The following is a 20,423-nucleotide window of genomic DNA, read 5'->3' as shown; positions in this document are numbered from 1 at the left end:
TCCGATTATTTTGCTTTGACGAAAGCAACCCACTTTTTCCATGACGATTCATATTGTCTTCTGGTTGACTTGGACTTGTATTCTTCTAAGAAGTCTATACTGCCTTTTGAGATCCCAAATCTTTTTTTAACCGCTAAGGTGATAAATTCATGAGATGAAGGTTTTGGGTTCTCTGTGATGAAGCGAAGACAGTCGACTTCTGAACCTGTTGAGATAGTGCTGGGTTCGGTAGAGGGACCAGCCTCAGCTTCAGTCCCATTAACAGAGGGAACCAGTTGCTCTTGGGCCACTTGGGAGCCACAAGAGCTCATCTCAGCCTGTTGAGGACCTTCATTAGGAGATTGGTCGGAGGGAACAGGTAAATCCGGTTCCATCTGTTCAAATTGAGGGACAAGGCGTCTGTCGCCTCCGCTAGAGGGTCCTTGTATGGGGCTACATATCGAGGTAGTTTCTTGTTGTCGCTCATCGCGAAGAGGTCGATCTGCAGTTCCGGGACTTGTTGTAAGATGAAGGAGAAAGATTCTGCGTCTAGGGACCATTCTGACTCTATCGGCTTGAGCCTGGATAGAGCGTCCGCCATCACATTGCGGAATCCTTGAAGGTGAACTGCTGATAAATGCCATCTCTTCTTTTCCGCCAGACGGAAGATGGCCAATATCACATGGTTGATATGGGGCGATCTCGAGCCTTGTCGGTTCAGACACCTCATTATCACTTCGCTGTCCAGGGTCAGCCTGATGTGGGCTGATCTGCGAGGGGAGAGTTTTTTCAACCTCAAAACGACTGCCATGGCCTCCAAAATGTTGATGTGAAAGGTCTTGAACAGAGAAGACCAAGTTCCTTGGACTTTCCTTTGATGGAAGTGACCTCTCCATCCTTTCGTCGAGGCATCCGTGTGGATGGTCACCGACGGTGGAGGCGGTTGCAAGGGCACAGTCCTCTTTAGGTTTTTGGCCTTCGACCATGGGTTGAGAAGTGATCGCAGTAAGGTCGGTATCGGTCTTCTTTGATCTCTTTGAGTGTTTGATGCATATCTTCTCCAGACTCCTGATTCATCTTTCAGCTGTGCTTTTAGCACTGGGTCTGTCACTGCTGCAAACTGGAGAGAGCCCTGTATTCTTTCCTGTTAGCATCTTGAGATCCTGTCAAATTTCAGTAGTCTCTTGACAGATCCTACGATCTCTCTCCTTTTCCCTGTGGGAATGGAGAGGCAGTGTGACTTCAAGTTCCAATGGATTTCCAGCCATTGAAACACCTGAGCTGGAGAAAGTCGAGACTTCTTGAAGTTGATCTTGAATCCCAGATGTTCCAGGAACTGGATCACTTTCTTGGATGCCTGCAGCAGACAAGCCGTCCTGGATGCTGCCCACACTAGCCAGTCGTCCAGGTACGCTGCTACCTGAACGCCTTCTAGGAGTAGTTGTTGAACGACTGCGACTGCAAGTTTCGTGAATATCCATGGGGCTATATTTAGTCAGAAGGGCATGGCTCTGAAGACATACTTTTTCTTCTGTAGCTTGAATCCTAGGTAGGAGGAGAAGGGATGGGGGGTTGACTGGAATACTATGCCAGTAAGCATCTTCCAGGTCTATTGAGACTGTGTACGCCCCTTTTGGTAACAGGGTCCTTATGTGCTAAAGGGTTAACATCCTGAACTTGCTGTTCTCAATGAACTTGTTGAGTGGCAACAAGTCCAGAATGACTCTGAGTTTGTCTGAGTCCTTCTTGGGAATACAAAACAGCCTTCCCTGGAATTTGATGGACTTTGCCCTCCTTATTACCCACTTGCTCAATAGTTCTAGGGTATACTCTTCTAGTGAGGGGGTGGAGTGTTGGAAGAATTGAGGAAATGATGGTGGAGACTTGCTCCAGCTCCATCCAAGTCCGTTCTTGATTAGGCTGTGGGCCCAAGGATCGAAGGTCCAACGATCCTGAAAATGTTGGAGCCTCCCTCCTACCTGAAGCATCTCAGTGCTTCGATTGTCCGGAGGATTTACCTCCCTGACCGCGCCCTCCCTTACCTACTTTTGGGACGAAAGGTAGTGGTTTGCCTCTCGAACACTGAGTTAAATGCTGGTGACTAGGCAACCAGCTGTTGAGGCACCATCTGGAATGAGGTTTACAGTTGAGCAACCACTTGGGGCACTGCGGTCATGGCAACTGTGGAATGGTGTTGCTGGGCAGGCCGAGAAGGTAGTCTGGGTCTCTTGGTCTTCCTCTTAGGTTGGGGACCCACATCTGAGGAAGACTTCCATTTGGATGACATGCCCACTTCTGGAGAAGATTTCTATTTTCCGTGGCAGCTTTGTCAACTACCTCCTTGACCACTTCATTAGGGAAGAGGTCTTTACCCCAGATGTTGGAAGCTATCAACTTCCTGGGTTCGTGTTTTACTGTTGCCGCAGCAAACACGAACTCTCTACATGCTCTTCTGGCTTTCATAAAGCCATATAAGTCCTTGACTAATGTGGCCATGTGCATCTTAGCCATGACCATATTCATATCTGGGGTGCTCTTTAAGCCTGCACACATTCCCATGCAGTTCTGTAGGGATAGGGATGCCGCTAGTCTCTCCTTCTTCTCTTGCTCCCTAAGCAAGTAATAGTCTGACAGTTTTGGGATATTCTCGCTGAACTGTCGTCCCGCGATATCTGCATCCAACTTCCCTACCGAGAAGGTTAGGTGGACTTCTTTCCAATCCTTTTCCTCCATGGGCAGGGCTAACAACAGAGGTCTACACTCCTCTAGTGTAGGGCATGGTTTGCCTGCCTCCACTGCCTTGGCAACAGCTTTAAAAGCCTTCGACGTAAAGGGGAAGGCTATTGAAGCAGGAGCAAGAAAGGTAGGATGCTTCTTGCTCAAGGCGGACACTTACGAGTTCGTATAGCCCACCTTCTTCAGGCTACTTGACAAGAAAGCCTGTGCCTTGTCGTGGTCAAATACCATGACCTCCTTGGGTTCCGTCTCCTCTTTTGACACTGGCTCCTGCTTCAATTGGATGAAGCATTCTGGGTAAGCATTAAAGCTTGGCCAGAACTGGATGTCATCTAAGGGGACGGCTCCCATCTTCTCCAATATGAAGAGTTTGCCATTAGTAATTGGCATAACGTCTGCATACCTCCAGGGATTGATTTTAGAGCAGGGTGGGAGGTCTTGGACTCTGGGTCTCTTGTTTAACCCTCGGGAGGCGGTGAGTCGAGCTTCACGGAGCTCTCTCTCAAGTTTCGCTTCCCTAGCTTCGCCTTGCTTGCGAATGTTCTCCATTAGAGCCGTAAGATTGCCCAGTGCCTGTCTCATGTCGTCTGATGGAGGGGCAGAAGATGTTGAAAGCAACGGCTCCGGTGCCGGTACCAATGGAAGGGACTCCGACTCTACATCATGTTCTTCATCTAGAGGTAGAGTAGACTCCTCCTCGGGATCACCCCTCAGTAGATCCTTTTCAGTATCCGTAGACACTTCAGACATCCTTTCCTCCAGGTGGATGTCCATGCCCTGTAACTTCTCACTGACGTCCGTCTCGATGGCAATCTGGATGCAGGGGGGTTCAGGTCGTGCTTGGGGTATGACAGCTTCGATACCCGCTTTTGGGAACAGCAAGTCGCGCATCCTTTCATTAGGAAGGTATGGTCCCGTAGAGTTCATTTGAAACCCTCGTACCCTTCTGCACAGCTTTGCTTATGCTGCATCCCTCGACTCCTCTGCGGTCGTCGAAACCTTCGGTCACCAAGGTCCGGCTATGTTGCAGCTTTGGGGGTTCCATACCACAGGGTTTTGGTAGTTTTGGTGCAGGGGGCATGAGACCTGCACACCTTGTGACCACAGAAGTCCTTACTCCTGTGGTTGCAAAAGATTAGGTCGCATTTCATTTGGTCCTCCTGTAAAGAGAGGAAAATTGAATGAGTATGCGGTTGTTTATCTCACATGATAAGCAAATTATGCAAAATATTAATATTAATATTTTAACCATTATAGCTTAGGATAGTTAAGCTAAAAAAGAAATAGGAAAGACACATACTTGTGTTTCCTGTACAGCCAATTGTTGTGACCTCCCCCAAAATTAAAGTCATAGAGTTTCCATACTCAGGCAAACTCAAGGAGAAGGGTTCTAACCTTTAGGGATAGATAAGTTTATACTAACACCGACCCTTCTTAAGTTCTTTAATATTGTAGGGTAGGTAGTTAACTGATTAACTATCAGTGTATTGAAGGAAATCTTTTCTTTCAATATAGGATTGGTCTCAACAATAGACTGTGCAAAGAAACACAAGGTATGTTGGAAAATTACTACTGTATAATATATACTATAGTTTTCTGTCTGCAGTATATCTATACTGCAAATATACTGGCTACTGTATAATCATATACTGTAGTTCAGCCGGCATGTTGCCGGCTAGGCTAGCACCTGGCAGCACGGTCCAGCCGGTGACTACCTGGCAGCACCGGTCCAGCCGGCGTGACACCGGCTGGGTTAGTACCTGACGGCACCGATCCAGTCGGCATATTGCCGGCTGGGTTAATATCAGGCAGCACTAGCCGACAGAGAGAGAGAAAGCATGGAGTGACGGGCTGCCTTATTAAAATGTTTGTTAACTATAAATAAGGGTGTAAGTACTTAACCTTACTGCCTTCCTCAAGAATGAGGGTTCAAATACAAGGGGAGAATGCATCATTCAAGCTTCCATCCAGCCCCAAAATCCGTTGCCGGTCACCGCCGGCTTCGGGGAAGTGGATGGCATGCCAAGGGAGGACTGAAGAACACTCAACAGTAAAGGGGTTTCCCACCGGCAGCCGTCATAGCCGGCACAACCTTTCCAGAAGCCTTTGCGTCCGTAAGGAAAAGACTGAGTGGCTAATACAGCTGTTTATGTAGGAGCATGGCCGGCACCACAATCTACCCGGCAAGCGGTGAGAATGTAGGACACCGGCCACAGGATTGCGATGGCTAGGCTATGGCTAAAGGATATCAAGTGTGGAAGAAGGCGGCAGGACTGTTGCCACTTCCACACAAGGGATAAACTCTGTTTCAGTATTGGCGCCATCCAGAATATTCATTCCTCAGCCTAAGGTCTGCCGAAACAGGACTAGTCTTCTAGACCGCAGGGGAGAAGGTGGCGGCATCAACTACCACTTCAGGTGCGGCCTAGGGAGGCTTAGCCTCCTATTCCAGCAGCTGCAAGCCGGCAAGGGAGTGACTACTCACCCTACTGCTCAGTTGCCGGCAGAAAGACTGAATACTCTGAGGTTCTGACGAAAACCAAAGCCGGGATACTCACCGGCAAGGGTGGAGACAGAAAACCTTCGCCTAGTCAAGCCGGAGTGATTTACTCTATGGCAAGACCAGGCAGGGTTGTTGCCTATGGCAGCACTCAGAGGGAAGGAGGGAATACCCTTAAATCTCCACAGGAGACGAGTATCGAGTTATATATAATTCTAAGAGATATCTATCTCCCGTTGACTTGATAAAACGATACACGAGGGTAATCGGGGATAATGTATGAAAGTATACTAAAGCGCTTAGGCTAGGTAGCCTAGCACAGGGAGAGATATTGGTTACCTAAATCGCCGAAACTCTAACGTATACGATCGACATAAGGAAGAGGAAAATATATACATAAATATATATATCTTTACTAGTATAATTATGCCTAAATAGCTTTCACAATTTATTAATGCTATTACAACCGGGATTGTCATTCTGCTAACAAAATAAAGAATGCAAGACGAATGACAGTGCCCATGGCGCCTCCGGTGACCGGCCAAGCTCCTAAACAAAATAAATTACTCTAATTTCACTGTGAAGCAGGAGGTAAAAATTATACACTGTAAAGAATAAATAACTCAACTTTCCAGAGGTAGAAGAAGCTGGAGATTGCACAATTAATCCTCAAATTAACAATCACAAACGTTAGAACAACAGGGAAAACCACCGTGCGAATACGCTACAAAAATAGTAATGAGCGCCATCTTGGATACTCGTAATAGTACGGGAGGAAGGGTAACCTTGATAACGGCTCCCCTTCTGTTTTCGCCACTCTTCCCCCTCGAAACGAAAACAATATTCGGGGTGAAGATTGCTACGTGTCGTATCAAGATATACGTCCCCTGATATTACGCGATATCCTTAAGAAAAACTTTAAGGATATTGGCGCCGGGAGTTAGAATTCTGGAGACCTAAAGGTCAATTCTCTGGGAATATCACTGTAGCCAAATATCCCTTAGAAAGCTACCAATAGGAACCTTCCATCAGGATGACATGGCTTGAGCCCATAAAACTGTATTTCTTAGTTACCTAAATTAGGTTAGGTCCAGATAATCTGTTTTAAAAGTTTATTAACACTTATAAAATTTAAGTTAGATCTGTTGGTAGGTCAGACCTGTCATCACTAGACCACATCCAGAGGCAAGAGAGTACAAGGTCACCCACCTGTACTGGATAAGGGAGGCGCTGCTTAGAAAGATTTGAAGAAATTTACAGATGTTCATGATTTAGATTTAATTTTTTATCATTGGACCTTTTTTGCAGATCAATAGAGTCGAGAAGGGCTTCCAAGGTTATACCAACTTTATGTGTATTATGATCAAAAAGAAGATATGTGCCTCCTGGTAAGACAACACAAGCAATGGATTAAATAGTTGCTCATTTGGATACTGGAACTCAGACCAGTTTGTAGCTCTGGATCTATTAACATTGTTTTTCTTTGATCTTGATCTGCATTCTATCTGTCTTATACAGGGGAAATTTTTCACTTTAGAAATCTTGTGAGGAGTGCAGAGGCTTCATGGTTCCTCTGTGGGAGGTATGTTTCATAAACAGATAAAAGTCCGGTTAAATGAAAAATTACCTCAAGTAGAAAGAGGTCAGATGTCTAGAAATTTGGAAATAGTGATGTTGCCTGAATGTGGCCATGTTAGCAATGCCACAAGCTAAAATAAAGGCCTTTTTTCGCCTGTTCTGTATCCTTTAGCAGACGAGGTACATATCCTGTCACATACCGAACAAAGCTAGATATTTACACATTCCCATCATTAACCATGATTTAGCAGCTGAATTCTGCTAGGATCCCCTTAAACAGCAAAAAGACTCTAATAGATCAATTCTAGTCACATGGGGAATGGTCTACGGATCTCTGGCCTTTGTTGTCGGAGTGCCCAAGAACGTTCCAGTACAATTACAAAGCAATCTGGTCAGACAAAATAAATCAGTGATCCATTTAACTATGTAAAACTATAAATTGCATTATCATAATCTTATTGTCTTTACAGCCCTCTAGATTCCCCTTAGCAATTATTTTATATCATAAGACGCTGGTAGGTTTATTTTTAAGTGCTAATCTAAGAATGTACAGGTAAAAGTTTGACGTCTTTCTATAAAAAAAATGTTCAATCTTAGCCTTTAAGAGGTACAGATCAATGCTTGATTCTATACTCAATCACCTAGGATTAAATCTATTCATCTAAGGTATCATAATGGATGCATTTAAGGTTTTTAGTATTAAAAGACTTCCGGTAATTAGGTCTATTTTTGGACTTCTTGATAAGGCTTTACATTATTTTAAAGGTTCAACCTTTGAGCCATGGAAAATCTTCCACTTACAGAATTCACAGCTGAAACACTAAATAAACTGTAATCACTATCTTTCAAGGTAGGCTTTGAGGACATAAGATGATTTTGACTCATTTGTCTTCTTTCAGAGAAAATATTATTCAAAGAGCAGGAGTGTGCTATCATTATTTTCACTTCACTTTAGAAATGGATGCAAGCAATACATCAGTGAGAAAAAAAAAGTTCTTTGTCCAGTAAGAGCCATTCAGTAATTTTTGTACAACTATGGACATTAATTAGCTATAAGGAATGAAAATTCATGATCATCTTCAGTCCAAAATTACATGTCATTTGTATTTAGATTTGGTCACAGAAACTGAAAGTATTAGGTTCAAATCTTTTAAAAGCCCTGAAGGTTATGGTTCAGGAGTTAGGAGTACACCTACATCCCTTAATTTTCCAGAAATCTTTATTTTGGATAGTTTTAGAGGAAGTCAATAGTGTACCGTATGGGTGTTTGCTGAACATTATCTTAAAGAAACCTGGTTTTCTTATAGAGACTGTTGGACTTTAGGTCCTATAGTGGCTGCTGATGATGTAGGTTTTTAAATATTGGGGTTCGAATAACTTAAGGGGATCGTCCATCATTAAAACCAAAATCATCAATTATCATTGGATTTCTATAATTTCAACATATGTTATTTGTATTATTACTTTGGTGATTCTGTATAAATTTTATAGGATTGATTGATTGATTTGAGGTTTTCTGGCATCATGACATCTAAGGTCATTGACACCGATATTGTTTATTGTAAATAAAAAAAAATAAATAAAAGAATATTCAATTAAAACCATAGAAGTAAAGGTGTCATTTTAAGAGTTAAATATCTTTCCGAAGACCTACTTCTGAAAGAAAGCTATAAATACCACTAACATGGCAGGACACATCATATCCAAGATCCTTGGCAAGGATGAACCTGCCATCCTCACCTCATTCTAAAACTGGGGTACGCATACCCACAGGGGTAAATTCAGGGAAATTTGGGGGTACATGACAGGTTTCTGGAAATAATCATGCTGTAATTGAAGACATATTTTTAGAAGTGGCTTACATGCTCTAGGCTAGATGTGACCTGCTCTAGAAGAAGAGGTTAAGTTTCATTGTCAACAAGGAAAATCGAGTTATATCACTTGAGTGAAAGCTGTCTTGGACTACAGTTGCCACACAACCTTGCAAACCCAAAATACAGTAGCTATTCCTTGCTCATTTTCTACCGATTACATCTCTTAGCGCACATACTGAACAGGTACCACAGTGAGACGTTTTTGCTTCCCACTTCACAAACCTAACACTCTTCCTCCACTGCGTTCACCCTCAGGTATGTACGTTGAGATCTGCTTCATGGTCCCAGTGTATTTGTGATTCTGCCTCTACTACCTGTCCTTGCCTTTACTTCCTATCCTTTTCTCCTTCGTATCCTGTGCCCTGCCTCTCCTCCCATTCCTGACTCTCCTTTTTCCTCTCCTCCAATTCTGTTTACTTAATATTCAACCTTTTTTGCCTGTTCTCTCTTTACTTTCTCTCTTAGTCCACCCCCTATTTTCATGATAAATAAATGGCTAGATATAGTAATATATTAAAAGAAATATGTGCAACATCACTGACCTTGTCTAGTCGGTGACACGTGATCTATGCTGCCCCATCCCCTCACACTGGAAAATTTTCTGCTAACGCTCATGGTGTGCAGTATTATAGTATGGTATACAGTATGGCTTATTTGTATGCAATATGAGTGCATAATGTGGTGAATGACTGTGGGGTTGCATTACGACGTTGTGGTGTGTAGTATGATTGAGTAAACCATTTTTTTTTAAATTCAAGATAACGATGGCTTCCTCGGGCAAGAAAAGAATGTATAGCAAGTCTTGCATCAAATTTGGATTTACATCTATTAACAAGCAAGGCAAGGATTTGCCGCAGAGTGTGATCTACCAAAAAGATTTTTCAGAAGGATCCATGAAGACTAGTCTCCCAAGCAACACCTGTCCTGCTGTCATCCTGAACTTTCTGATAAAGACCAGTCCTATTTTGAGAGAAAGGCACTTGTTCTCGAGTGTATCAGATTTCATCATACCAGTCAGGTACTCAAATAAAATTAAGCTAGCCTCTGTAATTCATATATGGCTGCCTTGACAGTTGAACAAAATAAAATCTCCACACAATAGTTGAAACTTTCGTCTCACCATGCTGCTAAAATATTGTTGGCTGCTTCTTTGGGGAGAATGCGGCACAGAAGCTAAATACCTTGCCATCGTCAAATGATACTGTGTATCGAAGAATATGTGACTTATCAGAGAACATCAAGCAACAAGTTATTGAAGAAATCAAGGAAACTCATCTAGGTATGTTTGCAATTCAACTTGATTAATCAAATGATATATCATCTTCTTGCCTACATAGGGTATATAAAAGAATTACGCTTTAAAGAAGAGTTTATCTTCTGTCACCCTTTAGAATCTACAACAGCAGGAGAAGACATCGCTGAAGCTGTGTCCAGCTTTTTTGAAAAACAAGGGCTTTCTTGGGCAAATATGGTGAGATGTACAACAGATGGTTCCCCTGCTATGCTGGGCTGTCAGTCTGGCTTCCAAGCATGGGTGAAAGAAGGGGTACGTGACTAATACTTAAAGACTTCAAGGGGTACATACGATGAAAAGGGTTGAGAACCCCTGCTCTAACAGATATCTATTTCTTTTATTACTGTATGTGGGGCATTCAGTCAACAAATGTCTCACGATCAATGTTACCAGTCATCACAATATAGTTGATGTTAGCCAACTAGCAAAAACTTGTGTGTCAGCCGAGTGTGACAAATGCGGAGTTGACAAAGAGCAGTCTCCCACTTTCGGGGCATCCAGTTATACCTCAGAGAGGATCTAACATTACTTATTTCTCTCATCTTGTTTTCAAGTAAACCTTCCCAATGCCGTTGCCAATTATCATTAATAAAATTTTTAACTGTAGGTAAAAAATCATTACTGGGAATGGGATACTTTCTTGGTAGCAACTCAGCTGCAGAATTCTTGGCCAGTGAATCTGCCATCTCATTTCCAGACACACTTACGTGTACCGGAATACCCCCCCAAAAAACTGTTATACATTTCATACCAATAATTAAAAGCCACTACAAAATCTTTTTAACTTAAGGATTATTGGAACTGAAAACTTCTAAAGCTAGTAGGACACTTCTTGCATCACTAAAAATGCTAAAATTGTCCTCATCTTGCAATGCTATTTTCTTGATATTGGTAAATATGCTGTATAGTTCGGCGGTAAATATGGAAGCTCTTAGTGGAAGTTCACCTCTACAATTAAAATCATTACTATATACTCCAAATCCAACAGCAGCATCGGATTTGGAGCCATTAGTATATATAAAAATCGATTCCTTATGGAGGCATTGATGATATCTTAAATGGAAGCACCTTATTTCCAACTGTAGCAAGACTATTCATCTGTTGTTACACCCGAAAACCATAAGGTTGAGGGGATTTAGTGTGCATCTTTAAGTATGTTGAGTGCTTTACAAAGCCTGCAGTCTAACAGGCTAATGAATTAGGAAACCTTTGCAACCTAAACCAATACCGAATAATAGAAGACTTTCAGTAAAGATCTAACGATAATTCTCCAGCATCAACCAGGAGGCTTGGAATAGGTGAAGTTCTAAATGTTCCTGTTGCCAATCTGATACCAGTATGGAGTATAGAATCTAAAATCTTTAGTCGACTTTAGTGGCTAAGGAATATATCTCACACCCATAACTATTTTTTGAAAAAATTAAAGCCTTGTATAACTTTGAAATAGTTATGCGGTCTCCCCCCCCCCCCCCGCCCCTTATGATGTATGGGACCAAACTTTTAAAAGATTCAGAGCCCCAAGACATTCTACTTTTAAGGTTTTACAGTGAGGAACCCATGTAAGTCTATAATAAAACATCAACCCTAGGAATCTATCTTCACTCACGGATACGCTGACCTTTGACGTATATATCTGGGTCTGGATGTACTCCAAGAATATAACAGAAATGGACAACAACAGTTTTACTTGTCAAAATCTTAAATCCATTTATATCCTCCCATTGAAATATTTTGTCAATTGAGAGTTGTAATTTTCTCTCAACCATTGGCACTCTAGCTCCAGCAAATGATATAGAGAGATCATCTACAAATAGTGTTGAGAGAATATCTTGGGGAATGACAGAGGATATTCCATTAATAGCAAGTGCAAAAGGTCTTACACTGAACATACTACCCTGGGGAACTCCTTCCTGACATTTTCTCTTTGACAGAGTATCCCACCCTCTCGCTTGAAAAAATCTATGTGAAATAAATGATTGAATGAACAATGGTAGCTCTCCTCGTAATCCTAAATTATGAAAGATTTTGAGTATACCATATCTCCATGCAGTATTATATGCCATTTCAAGGTCAAAAAAGACCGTTACAAAGTGCTGTTTGGAAGCGAAGGCTACACAAATAGAGGACTCAAGTCATATCAACACATCAGTCGTCGAGTGCATTTTTCTAAATACACAGTGGATATGTGATAAAATACCCTTCTTTTCAAGGTACCTCATCAGTCATGCATTGACCATCTTCTCCTTGATCTTACATAAGCAAGAAGTCAATGCAATTAGTTGCTTAGTACAGTTTTACAAGGGCTATCTTTTCCTTACATTCACATAGGATTACTTTTAGACATGATAAGGATACCACTACAGTTCACCTACACTATAAATAGCAAGATAAAAATGACCACACCAGGAGCGAAAGGCTCAACAATTCTTTTCACTAGTGGTTTCTGGTATTCACTAAGACAATGAGAGAAAGTGTTGAGCTTCCAAACATACTATTCATAGTGTGATATTTTTACCTATTCTAAAGAATAGCATACTTATCATAGGTTAACGTGAGTTCAAAAACACAAAGTGGCGCGTTAGTATGATGACCCGTGTAGTGACATATACCTCTACCATCAAAATTGCAATAACTCAGTTAATTATGGCAGAATCAGTAGAATACTTACTCAAGAGACTCTTTAGTTGTGGCAGAGTTCACTGCCAAAGATTCATGATCTTTGATATCCCAAAATATATCCATGGAAATTAATGCAGGACGATCACCTTACATTTCCTATTTTAATTTTTTTCAAATATCTTTAGAAAAACAATCTGGAGTCCCATTTTTCAAAGATGGTTTGTTACCAGTAATCTAGACCAGTAATCTCTAGAATTTTAATGATTTTATACTGAATTTTAATATGATTTACCTATCTCTTTCCGTCACCAGTAGGGGTATCATCAATATAAACATCAGGAGAGGTTCATGGACAAACAAAAATTTTTTAAATATAATTTTTTAATTCTATGATTACTTGATATTCATATACATGCCCACGCCCCTCCTCACTGACTTGTGATGTCAAGAGGACAGAGATTCGTTCGACTTTAAAACTTAAATAACAAAGACCCTGATGGCTCACTTCCTGCCATTAACAGATAGTAAGTCTATTGAAACGGACGAAAATGGGAATTATTTTTCAAGTTTCAAGGGTAAACATTGATAAACCGAGTTTCTGGAGAAGAAATATGAACATCAGATTAGTTTAGAATTAATGGATTTTACTATGAAAATTCAATTTCTCTGTACCTTTAGGGGGCCCAGTTGTTCCACTTGTGTAAACGATCATAGCATCACTGACCAAATTGAAATCTTCATTGTACTTGCCCCCAGTTTCATCTGCATCTAAAGATTCCACATCTCCAAGGATATCAGAGGCACTCGTGGAATTTTTAAAAAAATAGTCTTCCAGTACAATAACCTTGAAAATAAAATCCATGAATGCAGAATTCACTAACACTCAGCAAAATAAGTAATAAATATTATCTACATCTTCTTTCAAAGGAAAAATCAACTTATTCACACTTGAACAAAATAACCTACAAATAAAACAAGAAAGGTTGAAAACATCATAATTTGCACAATTATCGTACCTAGAACAAAACCTAAAAATAACTTTATAAGTGATATAATTATCTGGATCAAGATAAATTATTTGTATCATTAACTGCATAATACAGGAGTGAGCAGACAGATGCAGCATTCCATGGGGGTTTTGTGCATCTCACGGAACCTTGTAACAAATTCGAAAATAAAAATCAATAAATTAGGGATCAGTTGATAAGTTTGAATGAGTTTCAAAAATGGTGTGAGGATTTCAAATAGATTGAGCTTAAATTTGAGTTATTATATTCTTGCTCTGTTGATGTTGATGCAGCACCTAATGAATTATAGCCTAAATTAATGGACATACAATCTCATAATTCATTGAAGGGAATGTTTCACTGCCTACCATTATTAGTTTTACAAGTCATATACTGTTGAACATTAGCTGACTTTTGAGCATAAGACAAATGAGTACCAACAAATGAGTGCAAGACAATCAAGTGCCGTGACATTTGAGTTCTATGAATTCAAAATAGGATTATTACATCCATTTGATAAAGAAATCTCTCTCTTTCCCTCCCCCAAGTTTCTGGAGTGTCTGTGATTGTGTTGTCAGTGAACATTCACGTACAAATGATTTGTTTGAGGGGTGGCATTGGTTAATAGTGGAGCAGGGTTGTGAAGAAAAAGTGAAAATGATGATAAAAGCGTCAAATGGGGCATGAAAACTCTTATTATCCCCATAAATGAAAATCAACCTCCAGCCACCTCAATAAATGGCTAATTCCAAGATGATTGAGTTTTCGAAAAGGGTGGCAAATCTGCTCTATATTTCAAATATTTTCATTACATAAGCCTATAAAAGTTGCCCACTGTCGAAATAATGATTGTGAATTTAGATCTTGGCATTCTTTCAGTCATTAAGAGATAGACTGAACCCAATTCTCCAATATGATCGCCATACTTCCAAAATAGCCACCAAAGATATAAATATATATATCCCTTTTTGGATGCCAATACATTTCAAGTATCAAACAGTTTAATTAGCCCAGCCAGTAAGGCAATATATGGGGGTATAGAACGAAAAACGCAAAATCCTGAAAAAAATTTCCCCGAGTTTGACCTCTGACATTCACTCGCTTTTACGTCTGTTTTTCTAGGTTTCAGCAAGAATTTCATCTTGTCAAAGAGGAAAAGACAATTTCAACATCTCGCTAACATAAGGAAGAAGAAAATTCACTCCAATAAGAGTTCAGAAGTGGGCAATCTTGGCGATATTAGCAGAGTTGCTGAAGGAGAGAGAGAGTGAGTGTTGTGGATGAAGAAGCGACTGTCTCCCCTGATAGGAGCCTAAAGAAGCGAGATATTAAGCAAAGGGATCTTCATTTATGATTCATCATCATCTCCTCCTATGCCTATTGATGCAAAGGGCAAGGACAAAGATATTTGGGGAACATCTTGATGAACGTATACGAGACTTCCGCCATGGCTCCCTACTCAGTGATCATATGGTGTCCTATAAAAAATATATTCGTGAGGAAAAGGAGTGTTAGGATCAAGTTTGCTCTCCTGTAGATATATAATTATGAGGCAATGCTCATGAATGAGGAGCTTAAGTTCTTCATATTTGGCCTTTAAACCCTGACAATTCCATTCCAAAATGGAGGAAAAAACTATGGTCTATATTTTGGTAGACCGCTTGGATGAAGTCTTACCATTTGCACTCTTTGATCTGGTTTTCTTAAAGAGGGTCTTGATAGATTGGGTTTTGCATTGATGATTTTCTTTTTGTCTTTTTGGTCTAATTGTTGAGGGGGATGGTGGACCTCAACTGGAAATTTCCGATTATTCAAATTGACTTCCAGTTCATCAGAAACATCAACAGACAAAACATCATATTTATTTGACATCATAATTTTGATATTTCTTATGGAAAGAGGGGGGGGGGAGATGGAGGTCTCTCTCGTTTCCGACTAATAAGTGGTGAGCTACCAGGTTTTTGCACCTTCCCCAAAACAGGGCACCTGTTAACTTGGTTTCAGGTGGAATCTACATCAAATCAGACTAGGACATGGCCTGAGAGAGGTTAGTACTATTGTTAGTAATGGGGGACGAAGCCTGTTCAGAAGTGGGCAATGCCCCAGTTTTAATATAGCATGGCAGAGCCTCAGAAAGCAATATGCTTACATCATCATACAACATTTTATTATTAGAAGATATAGTTCTTTTCTTCGAATTACTGGCGGTACTAGGTGGATTTGATGTCTCCTGTGGTAAATTTCCTTTTGATTTTAAGGCCTTTGCATAGCTAGCTGATTTATTCAGCAGTCGTTTTGCATGTCTCACACTTATGTGTTCTAAACTGGATTTGTTGAGGGCTGCTTCCTCCAACTTATACAATTTACATCGCCTATCAGTTGATTTATGATTCAAGTTGCAGTTTAAACACCTGGCCTCAAGTGTACAGTCTCCATGATAAGATTTGGAGAAAATACCACACATTTTTTCATTTTTGCAAACTTTGCATGGGTGTCCAAATTTAAAACAATTAAAGCATTGTGGGGGCTTTTACTTGTAAGGCCGAACTTTAATCATTTCCTTTTCAATAACAATAAGGAAAGTTACATCAGTATCCTGGAAAGTAAGTATAATTATCAATGTTCCAGGAACCTTGTGCACTTTCCACACATTTAGTGGACACATGGAAAGTATCTCCTCCTCTGTAAATTCTTACAAGTCTTTATTAAAAACCACTCCCCTTTTATGACTAAAATTTAGATGAGGTTTCATTTCTAATGTAATTTCATCACTGCTTGTGTGTAAGTTAGATAGCATTGTAGACTGCGTCGAGGATTTGGCATGGATGAGATTAACTATTTTTCCCATAACGAGATATATCACCAGGTGCAATGGTTCCTACTTTTTTTTCTGAATCAATTTACATATTTCAAAAACATTCCCTATTATCCCTTTAGTTTAAGCTACAAGCCACATTGGTGGTTTTGGCTTTCTCTGAGAATGCATGGGTATATTTATGTCTTCTTCAAATCAGTCAGCAGGTTTGTATACATCCAATTCCTTTGGGATCTTATCACAAAGAGCTCCCATGATGTTCAAGTTGTTAATTTTAATATTACTAATATTACAAAGAGCATCAAACGCTTTGCCATGACTATCAAAAGATATCCATATATCCCATTTTTCCTCTCTGAGTCTCATTCTTATTTCCTTTATCAATCCATAGCACTCAAATGCTCTGTATATATATCTCATCAAGTTTGTCTCTAATGTAATTTTGGCAACATGAAGGATTCGTAGTTTCCATGTGTTACCCAAATTACTAGATTTTTTAACATTGATCTACTCTGGGATTCCTGCATCTCAAGTTCCACGCTCCTAGCTACCTTATAGGAGGTGTTGGTCGGACCTGGAAGTATACCAGAGTTTGCTAGTGAAGCGGAACCTAGACGGTTCAGTAGTCCCAGTAGTCACCTTTAATGTCTTGATTGACCTAGTTGCCGGGATGCACCTCCAGAATGCTCACTGGGGGATCGGAAAAATGACTGCAATGCTCCGTTGACTCGTCTGGCACAGATCTTTGATTAATGTAATCAGAGATATGTGCCGGATGTGTTGGGAATGTCAGACTTGTAAGGTCTCAAGGGAGGTGGTTGCCCCGCCGACCTTGAAAATAGTGACCGCTTCTCCCTTTGAATTGGTTGCTATAGACCTTGTGAGTCTCCCAACAACCAGTACTGGTTTTATTGGGTGTCTGATGGTAGTCGACCATTATTCCAAGTGGGTGACGGCAGTACCCATAAGGAATAAGAAGAGCAGTACGATATGCCAGGCACTTGAAGACCGAGTTTTTCCTGTTATTCCTCGTGTTCCAGTCCGGATATTGACTGATAACGGCGCTGAATTTATTTCTCAGGAATTTACTGAGTTGTTGTAGCGGTACAATGTTGTACATGTGAAAACAACTCCATATAAACCCTCTAGTAACGGTGCTGTGGAACGGGTGAATCGTACCATTGGTGAGTTACTGGGGGTGATTTCTGGGGAATCTAGGAAATGGGACCAGTATTTATCCGGAGCAGTTCTCAGCTACAGTACAACCATTCCCACCACACTGAGATTGGCTGTACTCCAGCTGAGAACATACTGAAGGGTGCTCACGATGTTGATAGTATCCCGTTGCTGTCAACAGAAACGAGAGACCCATGGGCTGAAGGACATCCTCGGTACAAACCGTTTATAGAGGGTTCTCTGGTGCTTAAGAAGGTGCACCTGTTGGGACAACTTCTGACGAACAAGCTCATCCCTAAGTTTGAGGGGGTATTCCGTGTTACTAAGGTACACGAAAATAAGGTCTCCTATGAGCTGCAGAGACTGCCTGATGGTTAACTGGTCAGAGCTCACCATATCCAGGTAAAGGCCTGGTTTGAACCTCCAGTTTATCTTAGGAGGCACTTTCTCTGGTATCCGAAGGGTCCTGATCCTATGGGGTGGCTGCAGTAGTTGCATCCTACCTTTTGTCCCGCGATTGTAACAAGTCCCGTCGACAGAGGAAAAGTCACCGCCCTACTAGAGCTATTACTCAGCCTAAACCCATTCTTAAGCCAGCTAGGACTTACGAGAGAAAAAAAGCACTAGATGCTTGGTTATATCCTCCAGAAAATTGCGATGAGACTCCTGTATTAAAGCCTGAATCGTTTCGAGATCGTTTGGTCCTCCAACTGTGAGAGAACAGCCTCATTGAAATGTGTGAAACCCCAATTTTGTCTCCCAAATCGGTGGTTTACTCTCCTGTGTCTGAACTTCCAACTCCCCAGTTCTTAGCTTCTTCTTTCTGAGAGGAAGGTGTTGTTCATCCTCCAGGGAGTTGGGAATTCTGGGAAGTTTCCATTATTCCGTTATTGGAACTACTTTCTGTTGGTTCCAAGAGTACCAGTCCAGATTGGTCAAGACCTCCTACTTTAGAAAGCCCTGTTTCTGAATCAGCAGTGTCTATTCATCCTGATTATGACTTTGTCGGCTTATCGCCACACGATTGTGACGACCGACTGTCGCCTGAAGATCCCACCCCTAGTGGATTTAGTCCCCCATGGACTAGGTCAAAAGGTCCTTTTCTTGACCTACCTTTAGTTCAGCCTCATGTCCTGGAGTGGAGACCTCGTCTCACTGACCAGACGAATACTATAGAGAGGGAACCATCCTCCATTCCTGAGACACCTCTGAATTCAAACCCTTTCCGACATTCTGATGGTAGATTAAAACACCGGTCAGAGCTCGAGGCTAAAGTGGCACAGTCAGGTGTATCTAACCTGAATGCTACAACGCTGTTTGGGTCGCCTGAAACACACTTTGCCCAGAGTCTCGTCTGATTTTTCGGGATTTTTATTGTCCTCTTCTGGGTCTACGGATTCTGTCTCTGGTTTACCTCAAAGAATGTCGATCGCCCACGGATACCAACTGTTAAGCGAGGTTAACGACCGATTAAAGACGCCCAACTTGTACCTGGAGAGTCACCGGCTTAGCCTGTCTCCAGTGCTGCGATAAATTAATATGTCTCGCCAGCAGATTGCTGAATCCCAGTGCATGTCCCGAGACAGAATTTTGAGACTGAGAAGAACTAAAAATCTCCCACTGAATCAATCTTTGTACAGTTTTTAAAGGAAGTTTTGATAATAATTACCCTTTTTTGTTCTTATCAGCCATGTTTTAATTCCCACCTTGGGGTAGATAAAAGGCTGAGAATGGGACACGGTGTGTGAGGAAATCTTTATTTAAGTCACGGTTTCTGTAATTGTCATATTAATTGTTGCACAGTGAACTGACCTTGATCGTGACAGTTATAATAAATTCAATAAATTTTTATTATCCTGTAATACCTGTAGTCCAAAATCAATAAGTTTTGTATTCTTTTAAATTGATTTTGGACTGCAATCAATGTAATTTTTTTTCTTGATAGATCATGACTGTATACCTGTAATACTGAAATGTTTCTTGTAAATATAATACAATTTCTTATATTGTATGTTATTGATGCATTGTTGGGAGGAATACTGTAGACGATAATCTAATTTTTTGTTTGTAAGTACTGGATCTCCATTGTGTTTAAAAGGTTGTCTATTCCTATTCCTTTTTGTTAAATCATGAGTCTGTGAAAAAAATATATTGTACCTAATGTAAATTGATATAATTTGATATGTATCTGAAGGGATGGATGATGAATTAAAGAAAATCTTTAGTTGATCATCCTACCTTTTTACTGAATTTATTTTTGCAAGGTAATTTTTTTTTTTTCACTTTAACGTACAGAGTTTGTGTGGGGTGTTGCTGTCGGCTACGAGGCATTTTTTGGATGGGCTTGAGGGCTAATGGGGGGGAATGCAATATATAGGGGTTTGTGTCTAAGAAAACCTAAATGGTTTGTGTGTATGAAAAAACATTTTTTAATTTATATGGTATGGTATTAAATACATTATTGTATTTTATTGTAGCTCTCAAGCCCCTCCTTCCAAAAAACTATCTTAATCTGTTATTATTCCTTTCTAGGTATCGACAGCAGCCCGCTTCACCCAGAAGGTTAACTGAGAGTAGTCGTCAAGTAATGCACATAAAACATTATGAATGTGGATTATTGCCTGTTACCAGTGTGTAGTGGTCTGTGATGCTGCTCTGTATTTATATTATCTTGCCTTTTGACTAGAAGTAAGCTACTGTGTTGTTATATGAGAGTGTGAAGATGATAGGGTGGACAGATCAATGTCATCTACGCTACTGTTATAACTGAAGGTCTGCAATGACTCATGGATGCTTTCATCGTCAGACTGATAGGGGTCAACTCGGAAAAGAGATTGGGATGACT

At 40.7% G+C, this 20,423-nt stretch overlaps 1 protein-coding gene across 1 annotated transcript in view; it reads right to left on the bottom strand.

Annotated features, from left to right (window-relative positions):
* Acsf3 (Acyl-CoA synthetase family member 3) overlaps positions 1-20,423 on the bottom strand; it is a 242,146-nt gene that overhangs the window by 22,604 nt on the left and 199,119 nt on the right. Inside the window, exon 5 of the mRNA XM_068344483.1 lies at positions 13,253-13,424. Coding sequence (XP_068200584.1) covers positions 13,253-13,424 — 172 coding nt within the window. The remainder of the gene's footprint in view (positions 1-13,252; positions 13,425-20,423) is intronic.

This window comes from Palaemon carinicauda, chromosome 21, assembly GCF_036898095.1.
Source record: "Palaemon carinicauda isolate YSFRI2023 chromosome 21, ASM3689809v2, whole genome shotgun sequence".
In the NCBI taxonomy this organism is placed as follows: Eukaryota; Metazoa; Arthropoda; class Malacostraca; order Decapoda; family Palaemonidae; genus Palaemon; species Palaemon carinicauda.
Note: the sequence above shows the minus strand (reverse complement) of the source record. Positions and strands in the feature narration are given on the sequence as shown.